The sequence below is a fragment of the Branchiostoma lanceolatum genome, chromosome 10 (assembly GCF_035083965.1).
Source record: "Branchiostoma lanceolatum isolate klBraLanc5 chromosome 10, klBraLanc5.hap2, whole genome shotgun sequence".
In the NCBI taxonomy this organism is placed as follows: domain Eukaryota; kingdom Metazoa; phylum Chordata; class Leptocardii; order Amphioxiformes; family Branchiostomatidae; genus Branchiostoma; species Branchiostoma lanceolatum.
Window position 1 is genome coordinate 1850759 of NC_089731.1, and position 27405 is coordinate 1878163.

Consider the following 27405-nt stretch of genomic DNA (forward strand, 5'->3'; position numbering starts at 1 on the left):
TGGAAATGGTGTATGGACAGCGATATTACATAAACTTTTAATTTTGTTTGCCGTATGTAATCTAGCCTGAGTGTCATCCTGTTTCAGTTCCAGGCAAGGTAGAGCCTGGAACTGAAACAGGATGACACTCAGATCAGGCTATATGTAATTGCCAAGGTGCCGATCTTCCCTGTCGTTTACACGTCGTGGGTTAAACATATTGGGTAATTCATAAAATGTGTGTCAAATCTAAAGTTTAATGCCGCTTGAACACAATGAAAATGTATCAAATCTGCTACAGAGCGATGGGTTATTATGACAGCGCCAGTGTGTTTTGCCTGAATTTGTGCCAGCCATGTGCAAGAAGGAATGTTCAGTTTGTGGCAGTGGTTAAGGGTGTTTTTCCTATTGCAGAATAAAACACGCAAAAGTATGAATCTGTTTTGCATATTGTTTTCACATAACTGGGATTGGCCAATTATGAATTTTCAGAAGGGGATGGGGTGTTTAAAACGACAAGGGTAAATGCATTATGCTAATTATATTCATACATTATCAAAATAACGCAAAAATCACACGAAAATCGTTTTCCTAGACGTACAAATATTTAGTACACAATCATGTGATACAAGGACCTAGAACTAACAATACATTCGAGACTATAGGCTTATAGTACAAAAATCTTAAGCGAACATACTTGTTTTAGGGTGACCACAGAGTAGGAAATTGGGGTGGGGGTCATGGCTCACCGAACTTACACATGTACTAAAAATGCACAATTGTTGAACTTAGCATGTCAAGATGCACATACAGCTTGCTCATATCTTACATAGGGCAGGGTTCTGACGGTATTTTTTACATGATCACAATCATATCTCACAAGTTTTCCTCTTTCTGCAAAATTTCTCTTGTATCCATATGCTGGTAAATTGCAACACTATACAAATTGTAACCTTTAAACACAAAATAACTACAAATGGACCGTCATGTACACACGAACATAAGATCACAGTCTGCCAGCTATGTAGTGATGGGATGAAACACTTTTTTGACATTCACACCACCACTTATACTTATCTTAACTTTTATCCAGTGGTACATTTAGTCTCCGAGCAGATGTAGGGAGGCAAAATTTTTGAACTGACCAGACTTGCTAACATGCTACTGTCCCCTACTGTAGTTTTATAAATAAAGCATTTCTTCCCAGTATCTGTTTGGAGATCAGTGCATACATAGAAAAATGGAAAGGACTTTCTGGTGTTGCAAGTTAATAGTGGTTTGCGACATTACACGTTATTATTTCAATCATAACGAAGGAGCTCATTGGAAATCAGCTGTAGAGACTCTGGTAACAAATAGATATTGACTCAAGTCCGTACATTGGAAGTCATATACAGAACTCCTCACAAAGATAAACTGTTCGCCATACTTACATGCTACTTGTCGAAGACATTGTTTTCAATACTTGTATGTACAGATTCCGTCTTAACTAACGCAGTTTGCTCTAAGAGATGACATACTGTCTCAGTACCAATGCTACCATGAAGCTGAATAAGCAATGATTAAAGTGAACTTGCAATAATCACAATACTTTATCACTATATATCAGCACCACTTTACAATGTACATGTCCATAGACTCAACAGCAACTTTGAACAACTTGTAAATATTATCAGGATATCTATTAGACATGTTTCGGCTGCCTTTAGAAGAGTGTTTACAAATGACTTATAGTTTAAGGTAGTATAATACAAGTACGAACATTCAAACATCTAATCCTGTCCCTACCTTCCTCTACCCCTCCCCCTCCCTCTGCCACCCCGTGACCCCCTCTCTGCACCCCCACCCCTCCCCCTCCCGCCCCTCTCCCCCCTGCCCCTGCCACGGGTAGGGGGAAGGTCTGGTCCACGGAAGCCCCCTGGGTCTTCGTGTGGTCCCTCGTCGTACCGTGGTGCCTTGGCTCCCCTGCCCTGGGGACGTCCTCCCCTCCCACCCGGGGGAGGTCCCATGGCCTCGTGCTCGGGCTGCTCCTGGGTAGGGAACAAGTAGCAAGTTAGCGTTTGAAAGACTGAATAAAACATAAGCTTATCAAAATAACTTTCAAAACTACATTTTTTCAAACCACACCAGGTTCTGGGACTTAAAATCATATCTATCAGAATATGAACATGAAAACAGAGTCTGAGAGGAAAACATGTACTTTGGTACACACAGTGCCAGGGAGTGAGTATATATAGTCAAGTTCAAGTCCCTCCTAACGCTCGTTTTGTCTAAGCCTCTTGATAAATTCCCAAGATGTCAGAAAACTAAAGAAATAAATTGGTGTGGCAAGAATAAAATCAATGCAACATGCAATGCATAAAATTAGCTTGATGTGGCCTAAGTCAAACAAACCTCTATGAAAAGTGACCAAAATCAGTCAAAATATGGAATTCTAGTTTTCCGATCGATGCTCACCTGGGTCTCGTCCCTCCAGGGCCGTTTCCTGGGCGGCAGCCTCGCCACGTCCATCTCATGTAGCGACGACCTCTCCTCCCGTCCGCTGGGCGACCTCATCTCCTCATGCGACCCCCGGCGCTCCCGATCCGCCGGCCCCTCGAACCCCCGGCCTTCCTGCCGCGGCGAGTGCATCCCTCCCCTCCCCCGGGCCATCCCCTGCCCCCTGCCCATGGGGGTCGGTAGGAGCCCTTCCTTCCTGTCCCCCGGACCAGGCTCCGGAGGAACCCCCCTCCCACCTCCCCGCCCCCCTCGGAAGCCTCCTCGCTGCTCCTCCCTCCTTCTGAACTCCCCTCCGTCACCGAATCTCTCGTGTTCGTGGAATTCTTCAGAAGGAACCGGTGGGCTTTCGTCTCTCCCTTCCGCTCTGAACCCGCGACCTCTGTCATTCTGCCTTCCTCGACCCCTTCTGTGGTCCTGCTCCTCCCATGGCCCCTCACGATGATCTCTGAACTCTGCACTGTGACCCCTCCTGTCCTGAGGCGGCCCCCGGGGGTCCTCGTGCCAGGGCTCCTGCTCCCCCCACCCCTCGCGGGGGCCTTGTGGGGGTTCGTGGAACTCCTCTCCCTGTCCTCGAAAGTCCTCTCTTCTGTGGTCTTCCCTGAATTCCGGGGGACCTCTAAAACCCCCGGGTGGTCCTCTGTGCTCTTCTTCGTGCCTGCCTGGAGGCCCCCTCTGGTCCATATTGCCTCTGGGGGGTCCGCCCTGTTCCATGTCGCCCCTGGGTGGCCCATGATGATCCCGTTCCCCCCTAGGTGGCCCTCGCTGTTCCATATTACCACGCGGAGGGCCCCTTTCAGCTTCACCTCTGGGTGCTCTGTGATCACCAGGTGGCCCCCTGCGACCTTCTGGCCAGCGCTGGGGCCCCCGGTTGTCTCTCTCACCCGGCGGCCCACGTGGGTCCTGCATGGGTCCTCCCTGGCCCCTAAAGTCCTCCGGGGGCCCGCTTTGGTCGGGCCGCCCCTGAAACTCTCCTGGCATGTCTCCCGGTGGGCCCCTTCGATCAGGCGGGCCACGCTCCTCAGGTGGGCCCCTTGGGCCGCGAGGTGGGCCCCTGCCGTCAGGGTGAGGTCGTCCCCTTTGACCCTGTTGACCCCTGGGCGGGCCGCGGTGGTCGAATGGTGGATGTTCCTGTCCGGGAAACTCTTCGTAACTCTCGTCGTAAAACTCCTCCTCTTCCCCTCTGTGGTGGTGGGGAGGGCCTTCAAACCTGAAGGAATGAATGAAAGATTGAACGAATGAAGAATTGATATTTTACACCTAAGACTGAAAGTTTGAGTTGTCTTTAACAGCTAATTAACGTCATATTTAAAATCATAGTGCAGTCAAAAAGGTTCACACAGTCAATAAAGACTGGAGATGCACTGTGGAAAATGTGGGTAACAACAGTTATTTCATAATAACTTCTGTATTTAAACCTAAATGAATAATTAGATGGATGTGTTGAATGCATTGTATACTTCTAAACATTAAGCATAGAAAGCTGTCTGTACGTACTATTATTTAGAGGCTATCCAATATTGGAGGAAAGAAAAAAAGAACAATGTCTGTTTGACCAAACACCACGGACAGACAGTGCAATTTCAAGAGATGTAGATTTTCATGCTTAGTCAATGCAATTGCTGGATGAATGCTGACAGTGTTAAGAATGACTACAGACCTGTCTCCACCCTGCGTCTGTTTGTCAGCGTCCCTCCCCATGAGCGACTGCATGGGTGGCGGGGGAGCGCCCAGCAGACCCGGGCCGGGGTTGGGCAGGCCACGGGGGGGGTTGGGAGGCAGGTTAGCACCATCGCCGTGCGGGGAATCACTCATCTGGAGGAATAAGTAATTTTCAAAAATAATTTCATCAGGTTGGTAGAAAATAGTATATAGGAGATTCTTTATACACAACCAGGTATTGATCTCACCTGCTAGCGTTTCGATGTCTATCCGACACCTTCTTCAGAGCAGTGTTCTCACCGCAAAAGTGCCACCTACATCGGCTACTTATAGCGGTGAGAAGCAGTACTCAAGTCAGAAGCTCTGAAGAAGGTGTCTGACAGACACCGAAACGTAAGCAGGTGAGATCAATATCTGGTTGTGTATAAAGAATCTCCCATATTCAAGCAAGTTTCACTTTTCAGACCTCTCATGAGAGTCTCATGTCATGTTTTGAATTGAAGATCTACATGGAAATCAGTGTCATTGGGGGAAGTCAAGATATTAGATACTAAATAAGATTATTTTCTTAGGGAGGTAAAGGAAGATACCTACATGCATTGTAACACATTTTTGTTTCAATGGTATCACCGTTGATTATCACAGTGACATTTGTTTATGCGCAAAACAAGTTAAAAAGGAACATGCTAGAAGGCATGAATATTCAAGTCTATGTGTGTTGAGAAACATGAAGCTTTATGTGAACATTTAGATTGTCTTTTAACTTTCCAATGTCACCAACTTGTAAAAATGGCCATACCTGTGCCTGTTCTGGAGGCCCCTGGTTACGTGGCCCTCGGTTCCCTGGCCCCATGTGCCTGGGTGGCCCTCCCATGGGCCCAGGCGGCCCCTGATTCCCAGGCCCTCGCGGCCCGTGTGGCCCCTGGTTTGGCGGGCCCATTTGCCTCGGTGGCGGGCCTTTGTTCGGCATCCTGTTCATGTGCGGCCCTTGGTTCGGTGGCCCGTCCATGTTCCCAGGTGGGCCCATGCGGCCTGGTGGCCCACCTGGCCCTCCCATGTGGCCAGGCCCAGGGCCCCGGGGCCCACCCATATGGCCCGGCCTGCCCTGATTGCCTGGGCCCATCATGTGACCCGGAGGGCCTTGGTTGGGCCCCATGTGACGTGGCCCCATAGGCCGGTTCATGCCTGGCTGTGGCCCCTGACCGAAACCCATGGGGGGCCCAAACCGCTGCTGGCCCATGCGTGGCCCCTGCTGCTGGTTCATTGGATTCGGGCCCCGCGGGCCAGGAGGCTGGTTTGTTGCATTGGCAATGGCCTGTAAAGAAAGACAGAAAGTTACATTACAAGATAACATTGGGGCCTTCAAGTTCTGATACTAAAACACAGATTGTTACAAGTATTTCAGGAAGTGTTGGTAGGCCTTGGGCAAACGAATATATGACCATATTTCAGAAACCATTTTGTTCTGGTGCAAAGAGCTAATCAATGAAAAAGACCTCTTTTCAATTGAAAGACAGGGGAAGCATCTACAAGTAGTCATTTCAAACTGCCACAAGGTTACCACAAATATAACAAGTGGGAAAAGGTATGAGACAAACCAATGTTTTTCTCAAAATGACATTTATGGAACAAATCTCTGTTCTGAAATTTCTACTCAAGGTAAGGAAAGGGTGCTATCTTTGATTTCATTGTATCAAGTCTTCTGCTAAAACTTGAACCCCTTCCAGAATAAAGAAAAGAAAAATATATCCAAAAATATTGAAAAAAGACTCCCTTGCGTACCTCTAGTGTGGCCGGGTTGGTGAATCTCATCTTCATCATCTCCTGGTGCATCTGGGCGTTGTTCTTGGCCTGCTCACCCGAGGGGGCAGAGGTCGTTGGCTTCTCACCGCCAGCCTTACCCTGGGGGTCAAACAGAAGTCATGTCAGACACATGTTTCACCCCAACCAATCAAACAAACAATATGGTTTCCTTACAGGGCTGTCTCCAGGACCCGTCCCTCCGTCCCGGGACGGAAATTTGCTTGTTGGAACAGAAAAAAAATATCACCCTTTCCATCCCAAATTCTGAATTTTATGACATAAAATTGATGAAAATGTGTCTTTGTAAGCTTGAAATGACGAATTCAACGACAAAAATTCAAAACATCGGCTCCCAAATAATGAGTGGCACGGAAAAAAATTCAAAGCTTGAGAGTATTTCCCATTGGACTGGATTGACAATGCAAGCCCGTCACACATTCAGGACCTATTCCAAATTTCATCCAGTTGCTTGTCAATGAGTAACTGTTATCTGGCTTACATTATTACCTGACCATCATCAACGCATCCTATTCTAGCTCTAATTCATTCCTCTGATTCCATCTAACCAGAAGTTGACTTTCTCAACATTGCAAAATTTATAGCTGGCTGGCGTAGACAACTTTGAAGGGCTAGCAGGCAACCTCACGGACCAACTCCCAAGCACCGATGACCTTACTCATGACTAAGCTACCAACCACATTGTCTGGAGAAGGTTGGGAGGCCATTTTTGGCTATGTATGACCGGAGCTTCACTAGAAATGTACCTTATTGTCCTGTGCCTGAGACAGCAGGGTTAGAGTTTGGGTATGTAAGCAGAGGTACATATAAACATTACCTTGACCTGTGCCTGAGACAGCATTGGGTAAGGGTTAGGGTAAGGGTATGTAAACAATACCTTCTCCTGAGCCTGAGACAGCAGGGTGGGCAAAGTCGGTTTCTCCTTCTCCCACTGTTCCTGGAACTGGGCTGGGATCGGCTTGGAGTAGGGAACCTTCTTCTGGGGCATCTGTGGGGAGGGGGGCAGGAGAGAGTCAAGGTCAAGTTTAAGATTAGGCTTCAAAGCATGAGAGTAAACAGATTACCAAAACATTTAATTTTTAGACAGCACAAAACTATCAATTCATTTTTCAAAAGGACCTTTTTTAATGATTGTGTCTCACATATTTAGAGCCCAAAATCGTTCAACTTTCTCACCAAAAATCTTACAAGAGAGTCCAAAGTGCAAGAAAAGATCCTATGAAAAGTGAAAACTGAGATAGGAATAGAAAATTAGAGGTTTACAAAAACAGAGAGAAAAATTTACCCTTCTCATCTCCAGGATCTTCATTTCCTCTGTGCTGAAGTCCAGACCAGGGATGGAGACATCCGCCGCCTCCTCTTTTGGCTCCTCTGTACCAAAATACATGCAATCAACATTTGTGAGGATTTCAGAAAAAGAAAAGGTCAACCTGCACAACACTGACAGTTGAAAAAAAATGAAGAAAAAAATTTGCCAACATTGGTGGCCTGAAAAATATGTACAATACAGATCATTGAATATTTCTACCACTCCCAATCTATCTGGTTTTGAACAAGCATAAAATTCTAATTCAAAAGACAAAACAAAGCTGTCACTTTGCAATCCTGAATGGTGTCAAAATATTTATACTAGCTGTGTCAATGTTATAGACCATTTACATGACAGTGCTATATGTTGATCCTCCTTTGCATATGCTACACAGTGCTAACCTTAAACATACAGTCTAAACAACATGTTGATCTCTTGATTCTTAATAATATAAAGTTTTCCCACCTGGTTTCTTAAGGTGCTCCGGCAGTCCATGTTCCAGGCCCATCCCTGGAATGGCTGCTGAGCTCGGAGCTTCTGCCGTCTCCATCTCTGTACACAACAAACAACACTTACCGGTAGCATCAACAAACATGGCGAACTTTTACAAAAACAAAAACACATTGCAACCATAAACACTGTGGAACATAGAATGTAATGTTGCAATAGTCAGTGCACGGGAAGACTGATCAAATTTAACCTGCATTATCTTTTTTAAACACATGACCCCCCACCCCACCTAGTGGCAAATCTGGACTGGATCTAATACCAGCTCAGAAAAGGACAAGAAATAGCCATGCCTTTAAGAACCAGACTTTTCAACCTAGGATTGATGTGTTTAAAAATTTGTATTTCCCTAGAATGATCGAAGAGTGGAACTCGTTACAACCAAGTACAGTGGAAGCATCCTCATTAGATAGCTTTAAACAATGCATGCAGTTAGATATGTGTGTTAAGCTGGTGTATTACGCCGAATGGCGGTTATACTGGCTATATAGATACAGATACAGATTGTTCTGGTCCCTAAAAACAAAAATAAAAAGACGTACCCTCCATGCCGTCCTCCCCACCGCTGCCGATCGGCAGGTTCAGGTTGTAGCGGTCCTTCATCTGGTCCCCGGGACGGTTTCGCGACCAGAATTTCCTGCAACACAGAAACCAGGCATGAGTCTTCTTTTTTAAATCAAATCAACTCAAGCCTGGTGTTATCTTCACTAAACAACAAATGGTAGCTCAAGTGCAAAAAAGCAAAAGGAAAGTAATATTCTGAATCATTCCTTTGCAACAGCTTTTGTTGAGTTGGGTGCATGTCATGTTATAGCTACAGCAATACTAGAGTCAAGTATTTGTTCGAAGTTGGTCACAAATCCAAAGAATGCAGAGGCCTTTTTGATATACTACAAAGAAGGGCTCTACTATAGTGTTGCCCTAGAACAGTGAAATATAAATCTGGTAAAATGTACTACATGTACTTGTAAAAGAGCTAAAAGTTATGATAATTCACATGGAAGGTAACTCTCGTGCTGTGGTCATTGGATCCTGAACAGATGATTTGTCCCAGTGGGAGCCAACATCATCTCATGGCTACGGTTTTTATGATTTAAGACTAAGTATTTTGCTTACACAAGCTTCAAACTCAATTCAAGTGCTGTGGTCATTAGACCCAGAACAGAGGATATGTCACATCATCGTTACTGCCTTCATGAATATCGTTCCCAATAATTACAACAATGCCAAACTCATGTGCTGTGGTCATTAGACCCAGAACAGAGGATATATCATTACAGCCTTCATGAATATCGTTCATAATCATTACAACAACTGAGTCAGCTTACAGATGTGACCTATGTGGCAGAGAATGCCATTCTCGTATAGGGCTGTTTAGCCATAGTCGATGCTGTAGGGCTGTTGTGAATTAGGATTTTACCATGGTCAATACTGACCGACGGAGGCCATACATGTGTATATATTATATATATAATGCCAAACTCACGTGCTGTGGTCGTTGGACCCTGAACAGAGGATATGTCCGAGCGGGTGCCAGGCCAGAGACCAGATCATACCCTCATGGGCATTCTCCATCCCCCCAACCTCCTTGTCATTGCTGGGGAGGAGAGAGCATAAAGAAAAATTATATAAGGACGTATAAATACTCTCATGGTAACTTTTACTCCGGAAAGACATGAGTGTTAGTCTACATTCATTCTCTATCCCTCCAAACTCCTTGTCATTGCTGGGGAGGGAGAGAGAGCATATCATGCAAAACCCTGGTCACTTGAACCTTGAACCTGCTAAGGTAGTAAATTGTAATCTCCAAGCAGATCTACACAGTGCCCAAATCGTATATGCTAGCCAGAGAAGCTCAAGTAAGTCAGAGAAGCTCCAGTCCGCACCTATCTGGCTCAACGGAGCTTCTCTGGCTGACTGGAGCTTCTCTGGCTAGCTTTTACAATTTTTGGCACTGTGTAGATCTGCTTGGAGATTAAGTAAGTTGACACCTGGATTATTATTTGGTTTCTTGATTATGTAGCAGAGAGGATTACACTGTAAAATCTGACATATTAAGTGTTAAGTCCTACTTCATTCCCCATCCCAAAACCTCCTTGTCACTGCTACAAAGGGAGATAGCTTGAAGAATTATCATCATATTACTAAAGGGATCACAGCTCCTGCATACCTCTTTTCAACACTGGTAGACATTACTGTATTTGTTTTGTCTTTCGACTAGCTGCTGATCTAACTTACATGTACGAGGCATAAAGCTACAAAATGTAGGAAGAGGTTTTGCCACTTCGAATTCTAACACTATGACAGCAGTTCTAGGACCCTTTGGTGCTAAAATGACTGTACCAGTGCCTTGCCTCAAAGTCTCCCTTCGCTCATATTTGAATGTACAAAAAGTTTGAGTTTGAGTTTATTAGGATCCACAATTAGCTTAACAGCTACTCTTCCTGTGGTCCAAACTGACTGGACAAAACTACATGACACATATGAACACCACAGAATTTAGATATCTACATAAATGATAAAAGAAGCATAAGACTGTGTATATACAATTATACAAAGTTGACAATATTTAACTACTTTACACTTTCAAGCCATTCCAGGTGCTGGACATTCTATACAAGAAGCGCTTTTTCTGAGCATTTGTTCTGGGCTTCGGTAAGAGCATGGTTTGTGATTTAGATGACCATGTTTGATAACCATGTGACTGCATTGTGATCTCTTTATACAGTGAAACTGTTGACTATGCTGCCCGACTTACCCGACCTGCCAGAATAGAATGGATCCTTCTGAGCCGCCACTGGCAAAGAGACTCTCGTGGATGGGATGCCAGGCTATGGCTGGGGAGGAAATAAAACATTGGTCCAAATCCATGCAATTTACATTTAGCCTAGAAATATCAAGTACTAGGCACAATGCCTACAGGTGGTGTGCAAGGCCACAGTTGGCCATGGGAGGGAGTAAAATATCAATTACAACAACTTTTGTGCACCTCTAACTCCTATCCCATCACTTTCATCTATGGCAAGAAGTTTCTCAAGAATGTCTTCCCTTTGGTAGCTTCTTTAAAGTACGTAGTACACCCAAATTTGTACTCTAGATTAAAGTCTATGTGGAATACAAGGGTTTGAAAAAAATGCGGGTGTCTTAGCCTTATGTACCTGTGCAATGTACTAATAATAAACCCAGAACTCAGCCAAATGAAATCACAGCTCAACAGTGTAGGGCGCCCCCCTCAACAAAGACATGGGGTGCCATGGACTTTCTGCAACATATGATCCACTGCTCACTGAGTTATGCGTTCTATCTGCATAACGTGACATCACAGAGGCAGTGGATTGCTCATTCCTTGACAAAGACTGGAGCTGATCAGTCGAAGATTTGGGTAAGTCCAATTTTGATGTGTTGGCAAATTACAGTTTAACTTTGATTTTGACTTTGGCTTCCTTCCAATTTCTGGTGTTGGCAATCATACAATGTAGATCAACATTGATTCAGAATGACTTCTACCAACAGAGATGAATTTTCAGGTGACTACACAAAATGTTCCCACAGCTCGTTGACTTAAGCACACACCTGTGGCCTCCTTCTTGTGTCCCCTGAAGCTCTGCATTTCCCGCATGGTCCGGATGTCGAACACCTTCACCAGGTGGTCACGGGACGCCGTCAGCAGCCAGTTCCCGTTCTGGTTAAACTTGACCTCCATAACCGTGCTCTTGTGGGCATGTCTGGGGGGTAGATGGGAAAATATAGGAATGATAAAATATAAACGAATGAGTGTGCGAATGAGAGGTCATGGGACACTGTCAGCAGCCAGTTCCCATTCTAATTAAACTTCACCTCCATACCAGTACTCTTGTGGGCATGTCTGGGGGATAGATAGGCAAACAGATGGATGAACGAATGAATGAAATTAACAAATATCTATCAATTAATATGAGTCAGTGACTTATACAGAGCTACCGGTAGTTGCAATGAGTGTCTGCTTCATGAGCAATGATATCATACCTAAATTCTTGAGCAAACAGGGCTAAATCCAAGTTCTAAACCAAATTGCCTCAGAACTAGGGTTGCTAATAACTGAACCATACAAGCTGCAAGTCCAGAAACAGCCAAGAAACTCACAGCAGGCTCTAATATTTTTCTAGATATCTGTCAAATTTGATTGGTACATTTTTATACTTCAAGCGACCAGTGTTAGGACAAGTCAACAGAGAGCCATGTAACTCACAGTGTGGCGAGGCTCTGCCCAGATTTGGGGTCCCAGATCTTGATGGGCTGCTGGCTGTCCTTACTGCCCGAGGCCAGCAAGCCCTTCTGGGGGTGCCAGTCTACTGTCTTCACATCCGCACCATGGCCTGGAGGGGAACATAATCCATGGTGATTTCTGTTGCAGCTATATTAGTTATCTGGTATGCCTGTACAAGCTGTATAACTTAACTACTAACATTAGTAACATTGTGAGATTCCACTGACTACGATGGTACAGTCACCTTCAGTGAATGGATTGAGAGAAGTGGGCCAGAGAGATCATCACAATGACAGTAGAAACCACAGATGATCACGTAAAAGTTAGTTTGACAACATAAGGGAAGACTTTCTCACTCAACCTACAGTGTTAACCCACAGGATAGAGGCACCTTGCGGTCTAAAAGCAAGCCACAATATATCTAACCCTCACCTGACAGGTAACAACAAATGATAAACCTGATAGTGAGTGGGTGTGAGTAGTAGCTGCAGTTATCTTTATCTCTAGTGTAAGAGTCGTACCCCTGAGTATTCTCTCCTCATGGCACCTCATGAAGTCCCAGATGCGCACCGTGCTGTCATCGGAGCAGGTCGCAAACTTGTTGTCCGTGGGGCAAAAACTGGGGAGAGAAAGCAGGGTCACTATAGACACGGGCATGCAGCAGGTATTGGTCGATCTTGTAATAGAATTACACTTTCTATTTTCCAACGTTTGCTTAGTGCAAGGCCAAGAGACCATGCCACTTCTGGGCACTGAACTAAGCATCTCTCCTACAGTTCAACCAAAGTAAGAAACATCAATACTCAAAAGTAAGATGTTTCCGGCAGCTTCCATTATATTTCATTGGTTACTGAAAATGACCTTCAATACATGTATGTTTGATATAACTGCGCACATGGAGGATACAGCAGGATATAAACTGTTGAGCAAGTGACACTCTCACCATTTACACAGATCCTTTTCACCCCAAATGACTACAGCTCCTTTAAGTGTCCTACCTGACTTCCCTGACGGCCTCCTTGTGAGCCTGGAACATCTTGACATTGTTCATGTTGGACTGCCAGTACTTCACGAAGCCCGCGTGGTCTGCCGTCACCATCCACTGGTCGTTATGGCTCCACGACATCGCTCGCACCGCTGTGTCGTGGGCCTGGGGAAAAACAAATTAGATTTACTTTCTTTTGAAAATGTTTAACAACATGTAAAACATGCAGAAAAATAATCAAATCAACGCCAATATATAGATATTGTTATTATAGGTTGACCTAGGTCATGACCCCTGACGCTATAGGTCACCTCGTGTTGCGTGGCGGCCATCTTGTCGGCCATATTGTATTCCTTGATTTTGGTTACCATTAAAGTGTGCTCGGTTCGCACTCCGAATGCTGGCTCCCAGAGTTGTCCTAAGCGGTCCAAATTGACGTGGTGGCATCGGCAGGATTTCGTCTCAACGCTGTCTACCCTAAGAAGTTGGAAAACGCCCTTAAACAGCCGGGATGGCAACAGCGAACCGGGCACCAAAGCAGTGGTGCTTGACGAAAAAGGAAACAATCAACTCGTTCGAAAATTGGCGGGCCAACCAAATCTACGTGCTATCTCTGGACCCAAGCTTCACTCCATTCTTGGCTGACGGCGTCACATGGCAGAAACGTACAGCGGGAGTCGAGCACCGGGGATACACCAACGATGGAGAAGCCGTACCAGAGGCGCAACGGCGAACGGCGGCGCAGAAGGCGGCAAGTTTGGAGCTGATGCTAGGCCAGGTCGCTAACTTCTGTCCGGTTATCAGCCGAAACCGAATAGTCAAGGCAAGTACTTCCCTTACCGATATCTGGCAAGCAATACGGCTCCATTTCGGATTTCAATCGACCGGGGGGTATTTTCTGGATATTGCCAAGATCTGTTTAGAGCCAAATGAGCGCCCGGAGGACTTGTATCAGCGCCTAACCGCGGCAGTCGAGGACAACCTGTTAACAACGGCGGGCGGCATAACCCACCATGGGGAGCTAGTAACCTCTGACGAGGAGGTTAGTCCTTCGCTAGAGAACATGGTTGTGTTACTGTGGCTCCAAATGTTGCACCCAGGACTTCCTGCCAAAGTCAAACAGCGATATGGTGCTGAGCTGAGGAATAAGACCCTATCATCGATTAAACCAGAAATATCCCTGTCTGTAGACACCTTGTTAGCAGAGCCACAGGACGATGAGAATGTAAGATCGCTCCGTCTTGAACAGACCCGTAAACAATCCCCAAGAGCTCCACAAGGACGTAGCCGACGCCCCAAACCACAGAGTCACAACAGGGCATGCCCACTTTGCAAGCAAGCAGGCAGGTCAGTGTATGATCATTTCCTCAGTGTTTGCCCATACTTACCTGAGCAGGACAAGAAATACATGGTACGAACAAGAGCTGTTGAGGTGGAAGACTACAGTGATATTGATCCTTCTGATGATGAAGAGCCTATAGCTAGCGTCCTTCGTACTGAAACATCAACCTTTGTCGATGACCAGCCCGCTCTCATGTCAAGGGTCACTGTTCGTGCCTCCCCACATTTGGAAGTCTTCCACAATGGGCAGCCAGTCAACATTCTACTAGACTCTGGAGCAGAGTCAAGCATGATCAGGGCAGATGAGGCAAAGCGTCTGGGTCTACGCATACATCCCAACACCTCGCAAACTCCAAGTCAAGCAGATGGGGGGCGAATGGCCGGTGTCCTGGGTGAGTGCAGAACCACCTTCTACAGAAGAAAAGCCCCACTTCGGTTTGATGCTCTTGTGGTCTCAGACTTAGCATCTCCCATCATAGCAGGGAGTCCCTTCCTTGAAGCTAACGGTTTCACCATCAACTTCAAGACACGCCAGATACATCTTGCTGACGGCTCTGCCACCGACTATTCTTCATCATCAAAACCACCCCGGCCACGTATACACCGCATCACCAACAATTTGCTCCGCATGCAAGATAAAACGACTACGCTATGGCCTAATGACTACTTGGAGCTCCAACTACCAGATGGGCTAGATACTTACCCAGATGTTGCTCTGGAACCACGACAGGACTCTCTGTCTTGTGAACACTTGAAGGCATTCCGGCAGGGAACTTACCGGAACATAGCTGGCTACATTAGAGTACCCAACGTTTCCTGTGCACCAGTTAACGTGACCAAGAACATGCACCTGTTTAATGCAACCCCAGTAGTCCCGGTTGAAGACATTCTACCAGACAATGAGTTACCCACACAAGACACACTGCCTGCTCACATCCCAGAGCCCCAGCCCTTTTCTGACTCAGTCCAGTTAGACCCGGACAATATCCTGAATTCCACACAACGATACCGTATGTCGTCCATGCTTCAAGACTTTGACAACGTTTTCAATACAGACTTTCCAGGCTACAATGGAGCAGTCGGCCCCATCCATGCAGTCGTTAACATGGGTCCCGCACAACCCCCACAGCGAAAAGGACGTCTCCCACTCTATGGAAGAAACCGCTTGGTAGAACTACAGCAGAAGCTGGATGAGCTTGAGACACATGGGGTGATTTCTACGCCGGAGTCTGCTGACACAGTGGTAGAATACCTCAACCCCTCATTCTTGGTCAATAAACCAAAAGGTGGTCACCGATTGGTCACTGCATTCACTGATGTCGCCAAATACTGTAAGCCCCAGCCGTCGTTACTCCCAAATGTCAATCAGGTAATGCGCCAAATTGCATGCTGGAAGTACCTTATAGTATCTGACTTGACCTCCGCTTATCACCAGATTCCCTTACACCCATCCTCACGCAAGTATTGCGGTATTGTCACTCCATTCAAAGGAATCAGAGTTTACTGTCGCAGTGCCATGGGCATGCCTGGTAGTGAAACAGCATTGGAGGAACTCATGTCACGCACTTTGGGGGATTTATTGATGCGTGGAATGGTTGCAAAGATAGCAGATGACCTGTACTGCGGTGGAAACACCTATGAAGAGCTGCTTACCAACTGGAGTGCTGTCCTGACAGCATTACAGAACTGTGACCTGCGAATGTCTCCATCCAAGACAATCATCTGCCCAGCCAAAACAACAATACTTGGTTGGCACTGGGACCAGGGCAAGATATCAGCCTCACACCACACCTTGTGTACTTTGTCTACAACCCCTCCACCTCCATCTGTGACTGCCCTGAGATCGTTCATTGGATCCTACAAAGCCCTGTCCCGTGTCATCCCAGGCACGTCAGTCTTGCTAGGTCCATTGGATGATATGGTAGCAGGTCGTTCCTCTAGCGACATGATCCAGTGGACAGATGACCAGCTGTCAGTGTTCCGCAAGGCTCAGCAGGGCCTTAAGTCACATCAAGCTGTTGTCCTTCCCAGACCAGATGATGAACTTTGGCTTGTCACCGACGCAGCAGTGAGACCCACAGGGATAGGGGCTACGCTGTTTATTCGCAGAGACAACAACACTAGGGTAGCTGGATTCTTCAGTTGCAAACTCAAAATGTACCAACGTCAGTGGTTACCCTGTGAACTGGAAACCCTTGCAATAACCTCCGCCCTGAAACATTTCAAGCCTTACCTCATTCAAACCACTATGCCTGCATTCATCCTTACTGATTCCAAACCATGCGTCGAGGCAGTTGAGAAGCTACGACGTGGTGAATTCTCGTACAGCCCAAGAGTATCTACCTTTTTGGCAGCAGTCAGCCAGTTTCCCATCACCGTCAAACACATCAGTGGTAAATACAACCTTTCCACTGATTTTGCAAGCAGACACCCCTTGGATTGTGCTGACAGCCATTGCCAAATATGTTCCTTTGTACATGCTCTGAGCGAAGAACCGGTAGTTAACACAGCTACTGTCAGCCCTGACACAGACCTCAATAACCCAATCTACACCAGCCGCAGTGCCTGGAGTACTATCCAGAGCTCTTGTCCCTCCCTACGTCGTGTCTTCGCCCACCTTAAGCAAGGCACACGTCCATCTAAAAAAGAAACGCACATCCGGGACATCAAATCGTACCTGGCAAAGGCCACCATTACCACTGACGGCCTCTTGGTTGTTCCCAATAGAGACATGTTTGGTATGACAAGAGACAGGATTATAGTCCCCCGTAACGTAGTGCACGGCCTTACCACAGCTATACATCTCAAGCTAGGACATCCTTCTCAACACCAGCTCAAGGCGGTTATGTCTCGATACTTCTATGCCCTGGGCATGGATACTGTTATCCAGAAGGTCACAGCAGCTTGCGATCAATGTGCTGCTCTCAAATGCCACATCCCTGTTCCTCCTACCTTCACGACTCAGCCTCCTCCCCAGACCATCCTAGCTACCTTCGCAGCAGATGTCATGAAACGAGCGCGGCAGAATATCCTTGTCGTCAGAGAGTGCAGTACCTCTTATACGTCCACCCAGATCGTCCCTGACAAAACTTCAACCGCTCTCCGTGATGGACTCATTACCTTATGTGCACCCCTCTGCCCCCTGGACGGTCCTCCTGCAGTCATCCGCTGCGATCCAGCACCTGGATTCCAGGCCCTGACCCAGGATACCTGGCTAGCCGAAAACCACCTTCAAATCGAAATAGGGGAGTTCAAAAACATCAACAAAAACCCAGTTGCAGAACGGGCGATCGAGGAGATGAGAGAAGAACTCTGCAAAGTAGACCCCCTTGGCCAACCAGTATCTCCTGCTCAACTTGCTGTAATAACAGCACGTGTTAATGCTAAAGTTCGTTCAAATGGCCTATCGTCTCGTGAATACCTTTTCCAAAGAGATCAGTTCAATGGAGAACAAATCCCATTATCTGACAAATCTCTCCTAGCCAAACAGAACCAACGTCGATTGGACAATCACACGCCTAGTTCCAAATCGAAAGCATCCACGAGACAGGTCAGGCCCGCCCCCCTTATCACTGTTGGTGACTTGGTCTACCTCCATGCCGACAGAGATAAGTCCCAGGCCCGCAACAGATACATAGTTACCGCTGTGAATAGAGACTTTGTGCACATTTCCAAATTTATCGGCCGCCAACTGAGATCTCGGACCTACAAAGTTCGCCCTGCAGAATGTTACTTAGTCCCCAGCCAGGTCTCACCCCAACACCGCCATCCAACATACAGTGAGACTGATTCCGATGAAGATGACGCAGTCAGCGATGAACATGAGAACTTTGTGGTACCTCCAGACATTCCTGCCACTCCACCTGCAGTACCAGAACAAAACCATCACCAGAACATCCCGGCACCAACAGGCATTCCTGTCACTCCACCCGCAGTACCAGAGCAGAACCTGCAGCAGAACTTCCCGGCACCATCAGAGTTTCCAGCCACCCCTCCTGCCGTACCAGAACGAACTCTGTCAGACCCCCCCTCATCACCGCGGCGGTCAGGCCGGCTTACTCAACAACCATCTTACCTCAAAGACTTTGAACTTTCATAACCCCAACATGGAACATTTACAGAACTCTGATAGTTATTTCACATAGCCATATAACATTGTATTCGAATACAGGGAGATTTTCTGCAAGTAGTAAATTTATTCTGTGCCTTTATGACCCAATATGAAACACTTACAGAACTCTGATATTTATTTTACATGATCATATGATGTTGATTTAATATGCAGTAAGTATTCTGTCAAGTAGTAGATTTAAATTACTCTGTTAAATTAGAAGACATGACAACTCCAGGTAGTAGATCACTCCGTTAAATTACAAGGCATGACAAGTAATTCCAAGTACTAAGTAGTAAACCTAAGTCACTCTGTTAAAATGGAAGACAGGACAAGTAACTCCAAGTAGTAGACTTAGTCACTTTGTTGAATTAGAAGGCAGGACAAGTTACATTTGTGGTTAGAAACATTATTTCCATTCTTCTATAAGGTCACACGTGTTAGATTTAGAACGTTTCCAGTTGACAGTTATTCGTTCAAAGAGAAACATAGAAAAAGTAGACGGCAGAAAAACATTTCTCTGTATAACTATAACACTAGTTACTTTCTCGCAGTCACAGAAACGTTCTCGTTACAAAAGAAGTAAGCTTTCTTTTACAGTTGAAGAAGAAAGTAGATCACGCCAATATATAGATATTGTTATTATAGGTTGACCTAGGTCATGACCCCTGACGCTATAGGTCACCTCGTGTTGCGTGGCGGCCATCTTGTCGGCCATATTGTATTCCTTGATTTTGGTTACCATTAAAGTGTGCTCGGTTCGCACTCCGAATGCTGGCTCCCAGAGTTGTCCTTAGCGGTCCAAATTGACGCAAAGCTGGTGTGGCACCAGGACATAACTGTGTAATGTGTGTAATGGACCTGGGGGAGCATTAATGGATACACATGGCAATCGAAGATGGCAGATGTGGCAACCAAAACTGCTTTGCAGCCCTTCCAGTCACAGACAAAAATAGCAGCACTGCAGATGTGTAGCAACACTGCATTGTGTATATTAGAAATCACAGGAACACAGACACACACAGTAATTCTTGATACAGTCACACAGAGACAGACAAGACTAAAACAAAACAAAACAACACCCCATTGGGAAAAAGGAAATCATCCATTGATCAACAAAAAGATATTCCTACACATGTATGATAAAATGCTACATTGCTTTTATGGCTTCTTTGCCAACTCCTGACAAGTCATCTAACCCTCCTGGACCAGCTTTTAGGTGAAAAAAAATTAAAGAGGCGAGTAGTTGAGATGGCGTGGCCTTTAATACCTGCAGAATGGTTTCGAAGTTGAAGGCTAGTCCGTTCCACAGGGTGAACTCCCCGCTGGAGGCTCCGGTCACCAACCGCCGGCCTTCTGGGGTCCACTGGGGATCAGATACACAACAGATGTCATTATGGTCTTCTCACAACATACATGTGATAAGGTAAGGGGGTGTAGCTACACCGTGCTTTAGCCTTTTGGGGTCCACTGGATATCAGATGCACAACAGACATGTGATTAGGGTCTTCTCAAGACAGGTAGATGACACTGTATTGCTTTAGCTTGGTTACATGTACACCAATGATCTACTTAAGCCTTCTGGGGTCCACTGGATTTCCAATATATCAGATGCACAACAGTCATGCAGTTATGGTCTTTTCAAGTCAGGTCACGTAAGAGAACGATATTGTTTTAGCTTGGTTAAATCTACATCTATGATCTAAATTAGACTTCTGGGGTCCACTGGGTATTAGATGCACAACAGATATGTTATTATCAATGGTCTTCCCAAGACAGGTAGAGAACATGTATCTTTTTAGCTTGAGTACATCTACTCTAGCCTGGAGTCCATTTGATATCAAATATGGTCAGCCAGAGGATATTGAAGAACAGCCTTGGTACCACCCGCTGTAGTAACCGCTGGCTCAATCATTTCGCTTGCTACCCCATGGTTAGCAAGTAAAACCAAATTGACAAATTAGTAAGATTTCGCACCAGTCACATGTACCCGATTGACTGCTAATCAAGTAAGCAATACACCGTAGATTATGACATCAGGTTTTGTGACATGGCAACTGCAGGGGCAGTTTTACAGTTTCTGTATGACTTGTGCATTACAGTAACTGAGGAACTGGTGTAACAGTTGTAACAGGCACAGGGAAGGGGGCAGATTTCATGTACACTGCAAGGCTGGGGGGGTGAATACATGTAGGTACACATAGCTGGAGGGGGGTACTTACCCTGACAACAAAGATGGGGCACCTGATCTTGTTGGTGGAGGTGCGGACAAACTTGGTGGTGACGGCGTTCATGGGCTGTTCCATCATGGCCATGGGGGGGACCAGCTGGAGACCGTATGCGCCATCAGGCTGGGGAGGTCGAACGTCACGCATGTCCCGCTGCCATATCCGCGTCTGGGGCGGGTCGTGACAGGTTAGTCTGACTACACTGATTCAACTCAACGGTTTTGAATCAAAGTTTGCCAACACAAAAATTGGACTTGCCAAATTTTTGACTTATCAGCTCCAGCTATGTCAAGGAATGAGTAACCCACTGATTCTGTGATGTCACGTTATGCAGATAGGACAACTACAGGGGCACTTCTACATTTCTGTACTGAGGAAGTGGATACTGAAACAGTAATTTAACAACATGTACTGAGGAGGCTGTATAGGGGAGACTGGAGCTGATCTGATCAGTCGAAAATTTGGGTAAGTCCAATTTTTGTGTTGGGAATTACACTTCATCTTTGATTCAGAATTACACATATGAACTTTCAACTGGTTGGCTCTCACATAGAACTAAAGTTCTGCTGACGAGGAAACTCAACATGAAAAGAAATAAGTCTGAGGGGAGAGTTTGTACCTCAGAAATGGAAATGACTATAGTCAGATTCTAATTGTTATACTAGCCACACAACGATAATGTGTAGGTTCTCACATCGCACAAAAATTATGCTGATCTTGTATACATGTACATATTGACACAAAAACTGAGTCCATGAGGTGAAAGTCTGTACCTTGGTACAAACAGTTTCAGGGAGTGGATATAAGTTTTCCTCCAAGCTCTGTTTCCATCATGTATTCTTACTAAATTTACTTTAATCACTAATTTAAGTGTATGAGAAGGAAGGACCTACACACCCTGCAATCTTTGTAACTTTTTGGGCCAGTATGGCCTGCAGTCTCGGGTTGTTTGAAACCAGTGACTTTTATTTCTGGTACAAACAAATTTACTAAGCATTATCTTGTGCAATACAAAAATATATGTGTGTAAAAGACAGTAGCATTTCAATTTAGGCTATCTCACAGACAAGACCTTAACAACATCTTTCATTCCTATAAATACTAGTGCCAATCTACAATGTACCTTTATACTGTGTATGGCAAGAGTAAAAACTAACTGTAAGTTTGAATCTGACTCTGGGAAACAACTACAAAATGTTCAATCCAGTTGCTCAACTGTCTTTGGCGAATCTTATTACCTGGATGTCTAACCTTTATCAACGTAACTACAAGTACAGTAAGGGTAACTTGTGGCCTACTGGCGGCCATTTTGAACCCTTAGGACTTCCCACCTCGAGGTGCTGGATGCAGGAGGGGTTGTAGTCGATGGTTTTCCGCTGGATGGACTTCCGCATACGTTTCCCGTCGAACGTGACTCCATCGCGTGTGTCGGGGGCATGCATGCGCGGCTGGAAGCGGCGGTAGTACCCGTGGTAGGTCTGGTTCTGGTTGTACTGGAACCGTGGCATGTAGAAGAACCGCTGCGGCGGCGACATCATCGTCCCGCCTCCGCGTGCGTCCATGGCGACGACCTCGGCCAATCAGCTGTGGGGTGATAGGAACATGCCATCGAGACTTTAGGGGGGAGTGGCTCCCTTTATTTTTTTTCCAACATCACACATTCATGGCAACTACATAGAAACTGGCATCTTTATTCACCATCAAACACCATGAAATTCTTAAGTAGTAGTAATAACTATGGTAAGAACTATTGAAGGAATTCCTGCGTCATCTGCTTCTGGATCCATCTCTAAAGCTATTCACTTCTTCTCTGAACAAAGGCCTACTGACAAACTAGAAATCATACAAATCTATTCATAATTTATTAATTACACTTTTCATCAACAGATAAAAGCTGGTAACATTTCCTCCTTGGAGGTCATAATGAACTGCAATAAAAGTCTTCTTCTAACAGGCAAATGAACTTTGTATACTAGTAATATTATTGTATGAATCTCATAATTCTGTAGTGTGTGTAGGTGTTGCTGCCATGTCCTCAGGTTGTCCACTGTTTAAAATGTCAGTAATATGCAAAAGTATGGTTTATTCCATGGATCATGAGTACAATAATGAACTCATAAAATGGTTGCAATCTTTATTTATCATTTAAGGTAGTATTCAGCTCACAGCTTTAATGTGTAGTGCACATTGGCTTGAAGTTGAGGACTAAACATGTTTTAATCAATAACACAGGCTTTGTCTTTATCATCAAGTTCATGACTTGCACTTAAAGGGAAACAAAATTAAACTATTTTTGTGGCTTGATATAAAGAATGGAATGTGTACTGGAGGTGTAAGACTAAATGTTTCTTGATCACAGAACTCATTATTGTAACATACCTACTCCTTTTATAGTTCCTACATGTATGTATAGGAAATAGTGCTGAACAGCCAGGGATTTATCTGAAGATTTGAAACTGTAGCAAATTAAACCCCATCAGTGGTATGATACTAGTATTGAGTAGCATGGTGAGGGGTTGCTGTGTAACCCCCATGAAGAGCCTCACAAGTTGTATCCAGCAAGTTATGTGACTATGAGTGACATAATAAGTACAGGAATGAAGGTCACACATGATTGGGTGTAGGGTGTGTGGGGTGGAGAGACATTTACTTGGTGATTAATTAGTTATAAAGGACAGCTCTCCATTGCACTTCCATATAGCCTATTAGGGCAATTCCAATACAGTTAATTGTTTCTTATTTGTACACTGAGATTCAGTGAGAAGACAAGAACGAATCATTTACAGTCAAAAATGCAATGCGGAGCAAGTAACAGTTTTGGCATGTGTGCATCTCATACGAAGCACGGAAGGAAATGATGGTTAGGATCATCACCATCATTCTTGGCTTTGGATGTGTGCACCACCTAGCAATGTAAGAGAATACTGCACAGGGTACTTCTTCTAACCAATGTGGTACAATCAATATCAATAGTGCACTGAGAGTGTGCAGCTATAGTGTAGCTGTCAACAATATATCAGGTGTGACTGACAATAACTGTGGGCCTATACAGGGTAACAGGTATCAATAGAAATGATATCTTACGAGGGAATCTGAGTGTGTGTGCATTGATAATGAGTTGAACTATTGATGTCAGCTTTTTCCACTGGTACAATCATGAATGAAGGAAACTTGGTGTTGCTATTCCAGGTCTTCTGTATCTGGCAAGGTCACAACACTATAAAATTAAATTTGTCAAAAAATCTTTGCAATGGTGTCTCCACGGCATTTACTTATCCGTGTAAATTTGTCTCCAGAAGATAAATATTCAGCAATCCTTTATTGTTAAAGCATGAAAATGTTTTTCACTCAAATGGAGCTAAAAAAGGAAATCGAGAGTAGTAGTACTTGAGCATTTAGCAACTTAATAAAAATCCTAAGTCATAGCCAGTACCATTCAATTGTCATAATTATTGTAGTAAACTTCGAACTAATTTATCAGCTGTGCGTTTCAAATGGTGTCATCCCATCTTGTTTATCCTTTATATCCTCAAACTGGATCAGGTATCATTGCGTGTAATCATCTTCTTCTGTTTTTAATAAGATCACTTTCAAAAATGAACCATAACTAGAGTTAAGTATTTGTGCTGTATATACTCCACGTTTGCTATATGTTAGTTTAGCGATTGCGGGGTCTTTTTATAAATAATGAATTGGTATTAAATTTTTATATAAGTTGAATGTGTGATAATTGCGTGCTGATTTGTTAAAAATAGAGAGAACGCTAGCGACCCAAAAAAACACCCCTCCCAATAGAATAATATGGCGGCCCTGTGATGTCACAATTCAAGATGGCGGCCACCACACATGCCAACGGGTCCAACAAAGGTTTTGCCACACAAAACTGTGATGAGAATGAGAATGACCCAGAGGGTCACATTCTTTTGCATCTCTAAAGCTGTTGCAGTAGTGAAAACATCGGAAATATCGTAAGCTCTTTCTTCGCATCAAATGTGTTGTTATAATGTGATAATGAAATAATACTAACTTTTTAGTTGTCAAACTACATGTTGCTGCTTAACTTTTAATAGTATTATGATATCGATAGCCTTTTTAAGCATTTTTAATATAGAAATTATAATTACAGTACAATTTTATTCATCTGCAAAGCATATTTATTTTTGTGAAATGTATGCAGGTTTTTCACCGATGTCAGTACTGACCGATGCAGGGCACAGAGAGAATGTACACATTCCAGGCCATGAGCTTTAACTTTACAGTAGAGAGTTAAAAAAGTTACTCTAAACTGACTAAAGATTGTGAACAGAACCCCATGTCACCTATCATCTGGTCCAAAACACATCATCAGATTCTGTCATTTCTATTAACTGCTTTAGTTTAAGGCTTCACCTTCCCATTCTCTATTTCATCAGTAGTTGTGTTTTTAGAACATGTGCAACCTTTATTCTTTAGTGGTATTAATGGACTTAATGTTACTCCAATGCATTTCAGGTAATACTGATTTTTGTACCATCACGACCAAGTATCATAAATGTGGGTCAACAGAAATATATCTGAATGTGGTGAAACTTCATGAAAATAAGACTGGTAGACTCCAATAGTTTGTAGATGACTGCAGCACTTGGTGATCCATGTCAACAATCATACATGTTCAAATGAATGTTCATCTGTGACAGCAGCTGACATTACAAATATCTTTTTATACCTTAATTTTGTATACAAAGTAAAGGGCTTACCAACAAGATTTCGGGCAGTCCTCTGTTCCTTCTCCAGTTGACCGAAAGCTTGTTGGTAAGAGCTTTACTTAGTGTAAAGACTTTAGAATCAGCATAAAGAATCTTTAAAACAAATAATACATGTAGTTTAAACACTAACACATAAGACAGATAGTATGTTCCCTGCAATATCGATTGTGATGCCAGATGTCCCTCAGATCATGGTGGTGCTACTATACATGGAGCAAAAGTCAAGTAAACTTTATTTCACATCAAGAGAGAGGAAGAGATAGGAAGGAGGAAAAACTGTGTCTGTCCGTCTTGACACTCTGCTGTCTTGTAAGTTGTAGGATGGTTCCCTCAACTTGGTACAATCTAGTTAGCTGAAAAGTTTAAAATCTGATGCCTCTTTATTCATGACATGGCATCAGCAGCACCAAATGCATGTCATACAAACATAGCAATATCAACTTTATTGACATGTCACCAAAGAGATTGCAGATCTTTATTCATAAGTAAACTTCTGCATTTCTGAATGGGAAAATAACATGAAGAGTGACAAGTGCAGGAACTGCTGGCATCCCATCCTTGAGTCTGCCTTCATCAAATCCCACTTGCTGCCACATGGATAAGCGACTCCTCAATATCTAACAATATTCTATCATATTAAAAACTTAGTAAATCTTTATTCAGCAACAAGTGAGATACAATACACTGCTTCCAGCTACCACCATGCACACTCGGAAGTTGGAACTGCAGCAGATTCGAGAGGAAAGATTTGAATTTCAGCTTCTGGTCAGTAGGTCCTGAAGATGAGCACCTTCAACTAATAGTACTGTAATAGCTAATGCCTCACAGCCACATTCACTGATGGTAGTGAAACTGGATCTGGCCTCCTCGTATGATACTCAAAACTAAAACTGTCGTCCTGAGCTTGAACCACTGCAACACCACACTGGTATAAATATCTTGAAGTAAATATGGCACCATGACTTTACTTTAAGTGAACACAACACACAAAGTAATCTTTCTTTTTTACTTTCTCAGTAATGCCATATTCTAAATTCTAAGTTGTAAAAACTCCAAACATCAGCTTTCTTTAGTCTTCAGTCAGCATTTAATCTAATTTTAATCAAATTTTGAAATTAAATAAAATAATTCCATTTTAGCTGGTTGTACTGTTTCGGTAGTTTTATTGAAGTTTATCCCGTGAAAATTAATTCTATGGCAGCAATTACTTTCACCAATTTTCCTACTTCAGAAGAACAAGTTAACTTGTATAAAATGGGCTATGAAAATGATAACTCATGATCAGGCCAAGGACCTGGCTGAGCAGAATTTGTCAGATTTCCAACATTTCCGATTTTGTCCGACTTAAATAAGTTAAAACTTCTTTCCTGTCCAAATCATTGTTTTGCGATCCACATGATTGCTTAATTCGTTTCTCCTTCTTTAAATCTGCAGTCGGGTTTTAAGTTTTAAAGACGTCACACCAAGATCACATCTCAGTCTTCAAGAAGTTTCAATCCCAGAACACCTTTCGCGGGCCCCCCAAACCTAAACCCCCTCCCCCATTTTCTGGGTTTTGTAAGTTTCTTTCAAACCAACATAACTGGGATCTAACGATTTTCAACCTAAGAGCCTTTGGCCCACTATCAGTCGTTCTAGCTGCACGAAATTTCAACAGACGATAGGATAATTTTCTTCCGTCGTTTTGTTTTTTCCAGCCGAGACAGGAACAAAGATGGCGGCCCCTCGCGCACACACACTTGGCTCTTTCTCACCCTTTCACTCAAGAAATAACCGAACAAGAAGAATGAAATCTGTACTCACTGCTTTATTCAATACTCAGAACCACTTTCTGCGCTCCTCACGTGGAATATCAAAAAGCTAGGCCTCAAAATGAGCCCCGATTTCTACAGTACGATCTGGGCAACATTCGCACGACTATTCCTCACGCCGCCACATGCCGAGATGCGCCGAGTGTACCCGAACACTTACGGAA

At 44.3% G+C, this 27405-nt stretch overlaps 1 protein-coding gene across 1 annotated transcript; it reads right to left on the minus strand.

Moving 5' to 3' along the window:
- Window positions 1–1763: 1763 nt before the first annotated feature.
- Window positions 1764–27392, minus strand: LOC136443819 (pre-mRNA 3' end processing protein WDR33-like). The gene is made up of 20 exons (XM_066441186.1): window positions 27234–27392; window positions 22017–22269; window positions 20680–20853; window positions 19728–19823; window positions 13019–13170; window positions 12542–12639; window positions 12003–12129; window positions 11348–11499; window positions 10533–10611; window positions 9261–9371; window positions 8317–8411; window positions 7733–7819; window positions 7244–7329; window positions 6848–6946; window positions 6705–6719; window positions 5920–6039; window positions 4937–5452; window positions 4136–4290; window positions 2437–3685; window positions 1764–2009 (listed from the first exon to the last, which is right to left on the minus strand). The coding sequence occupies exons 2-20, from the start codon at window positions 22245–22247 to the stop codon at window positions 1764–1766; spliced, it is 3888 nt and encodes a 1295-aa protein (XP_066297283.1). The 5' UTR covers window positions 22248–22269; window positions 27234–27392.
- Window positions 27393–27405: the final 13 nt, after the last annotated feature.

What these genes read in the sequence shown, in the direction of transcription:
- LOC136443819 (XM_066441186.1), bottom strand. Translation starts at nt 22,247, where the DNA reads ATGGACGCACGCGGAGGCGGGACGATGATGTCGCCGCCGCAGCGGTTC. An exon ending in TGGGGAGGACGGCATGGAGG is followed by an intron (nt 7,820 to 8,316) that starts GTACGTCTTTTT and finishes TGTTGTGTACAG; the next exon opens with AGATGGAGACGGCAGAAGCT. An exon ending in AGATCCTGGAGATGAGAAGG is followed by an intron (nt 6,947 to 7,243) that starts GTAAATTTTTCT and finishes CCCTCCCCACAG; the next exon opens with ATGCCCCAGAAGAAGGTTCC.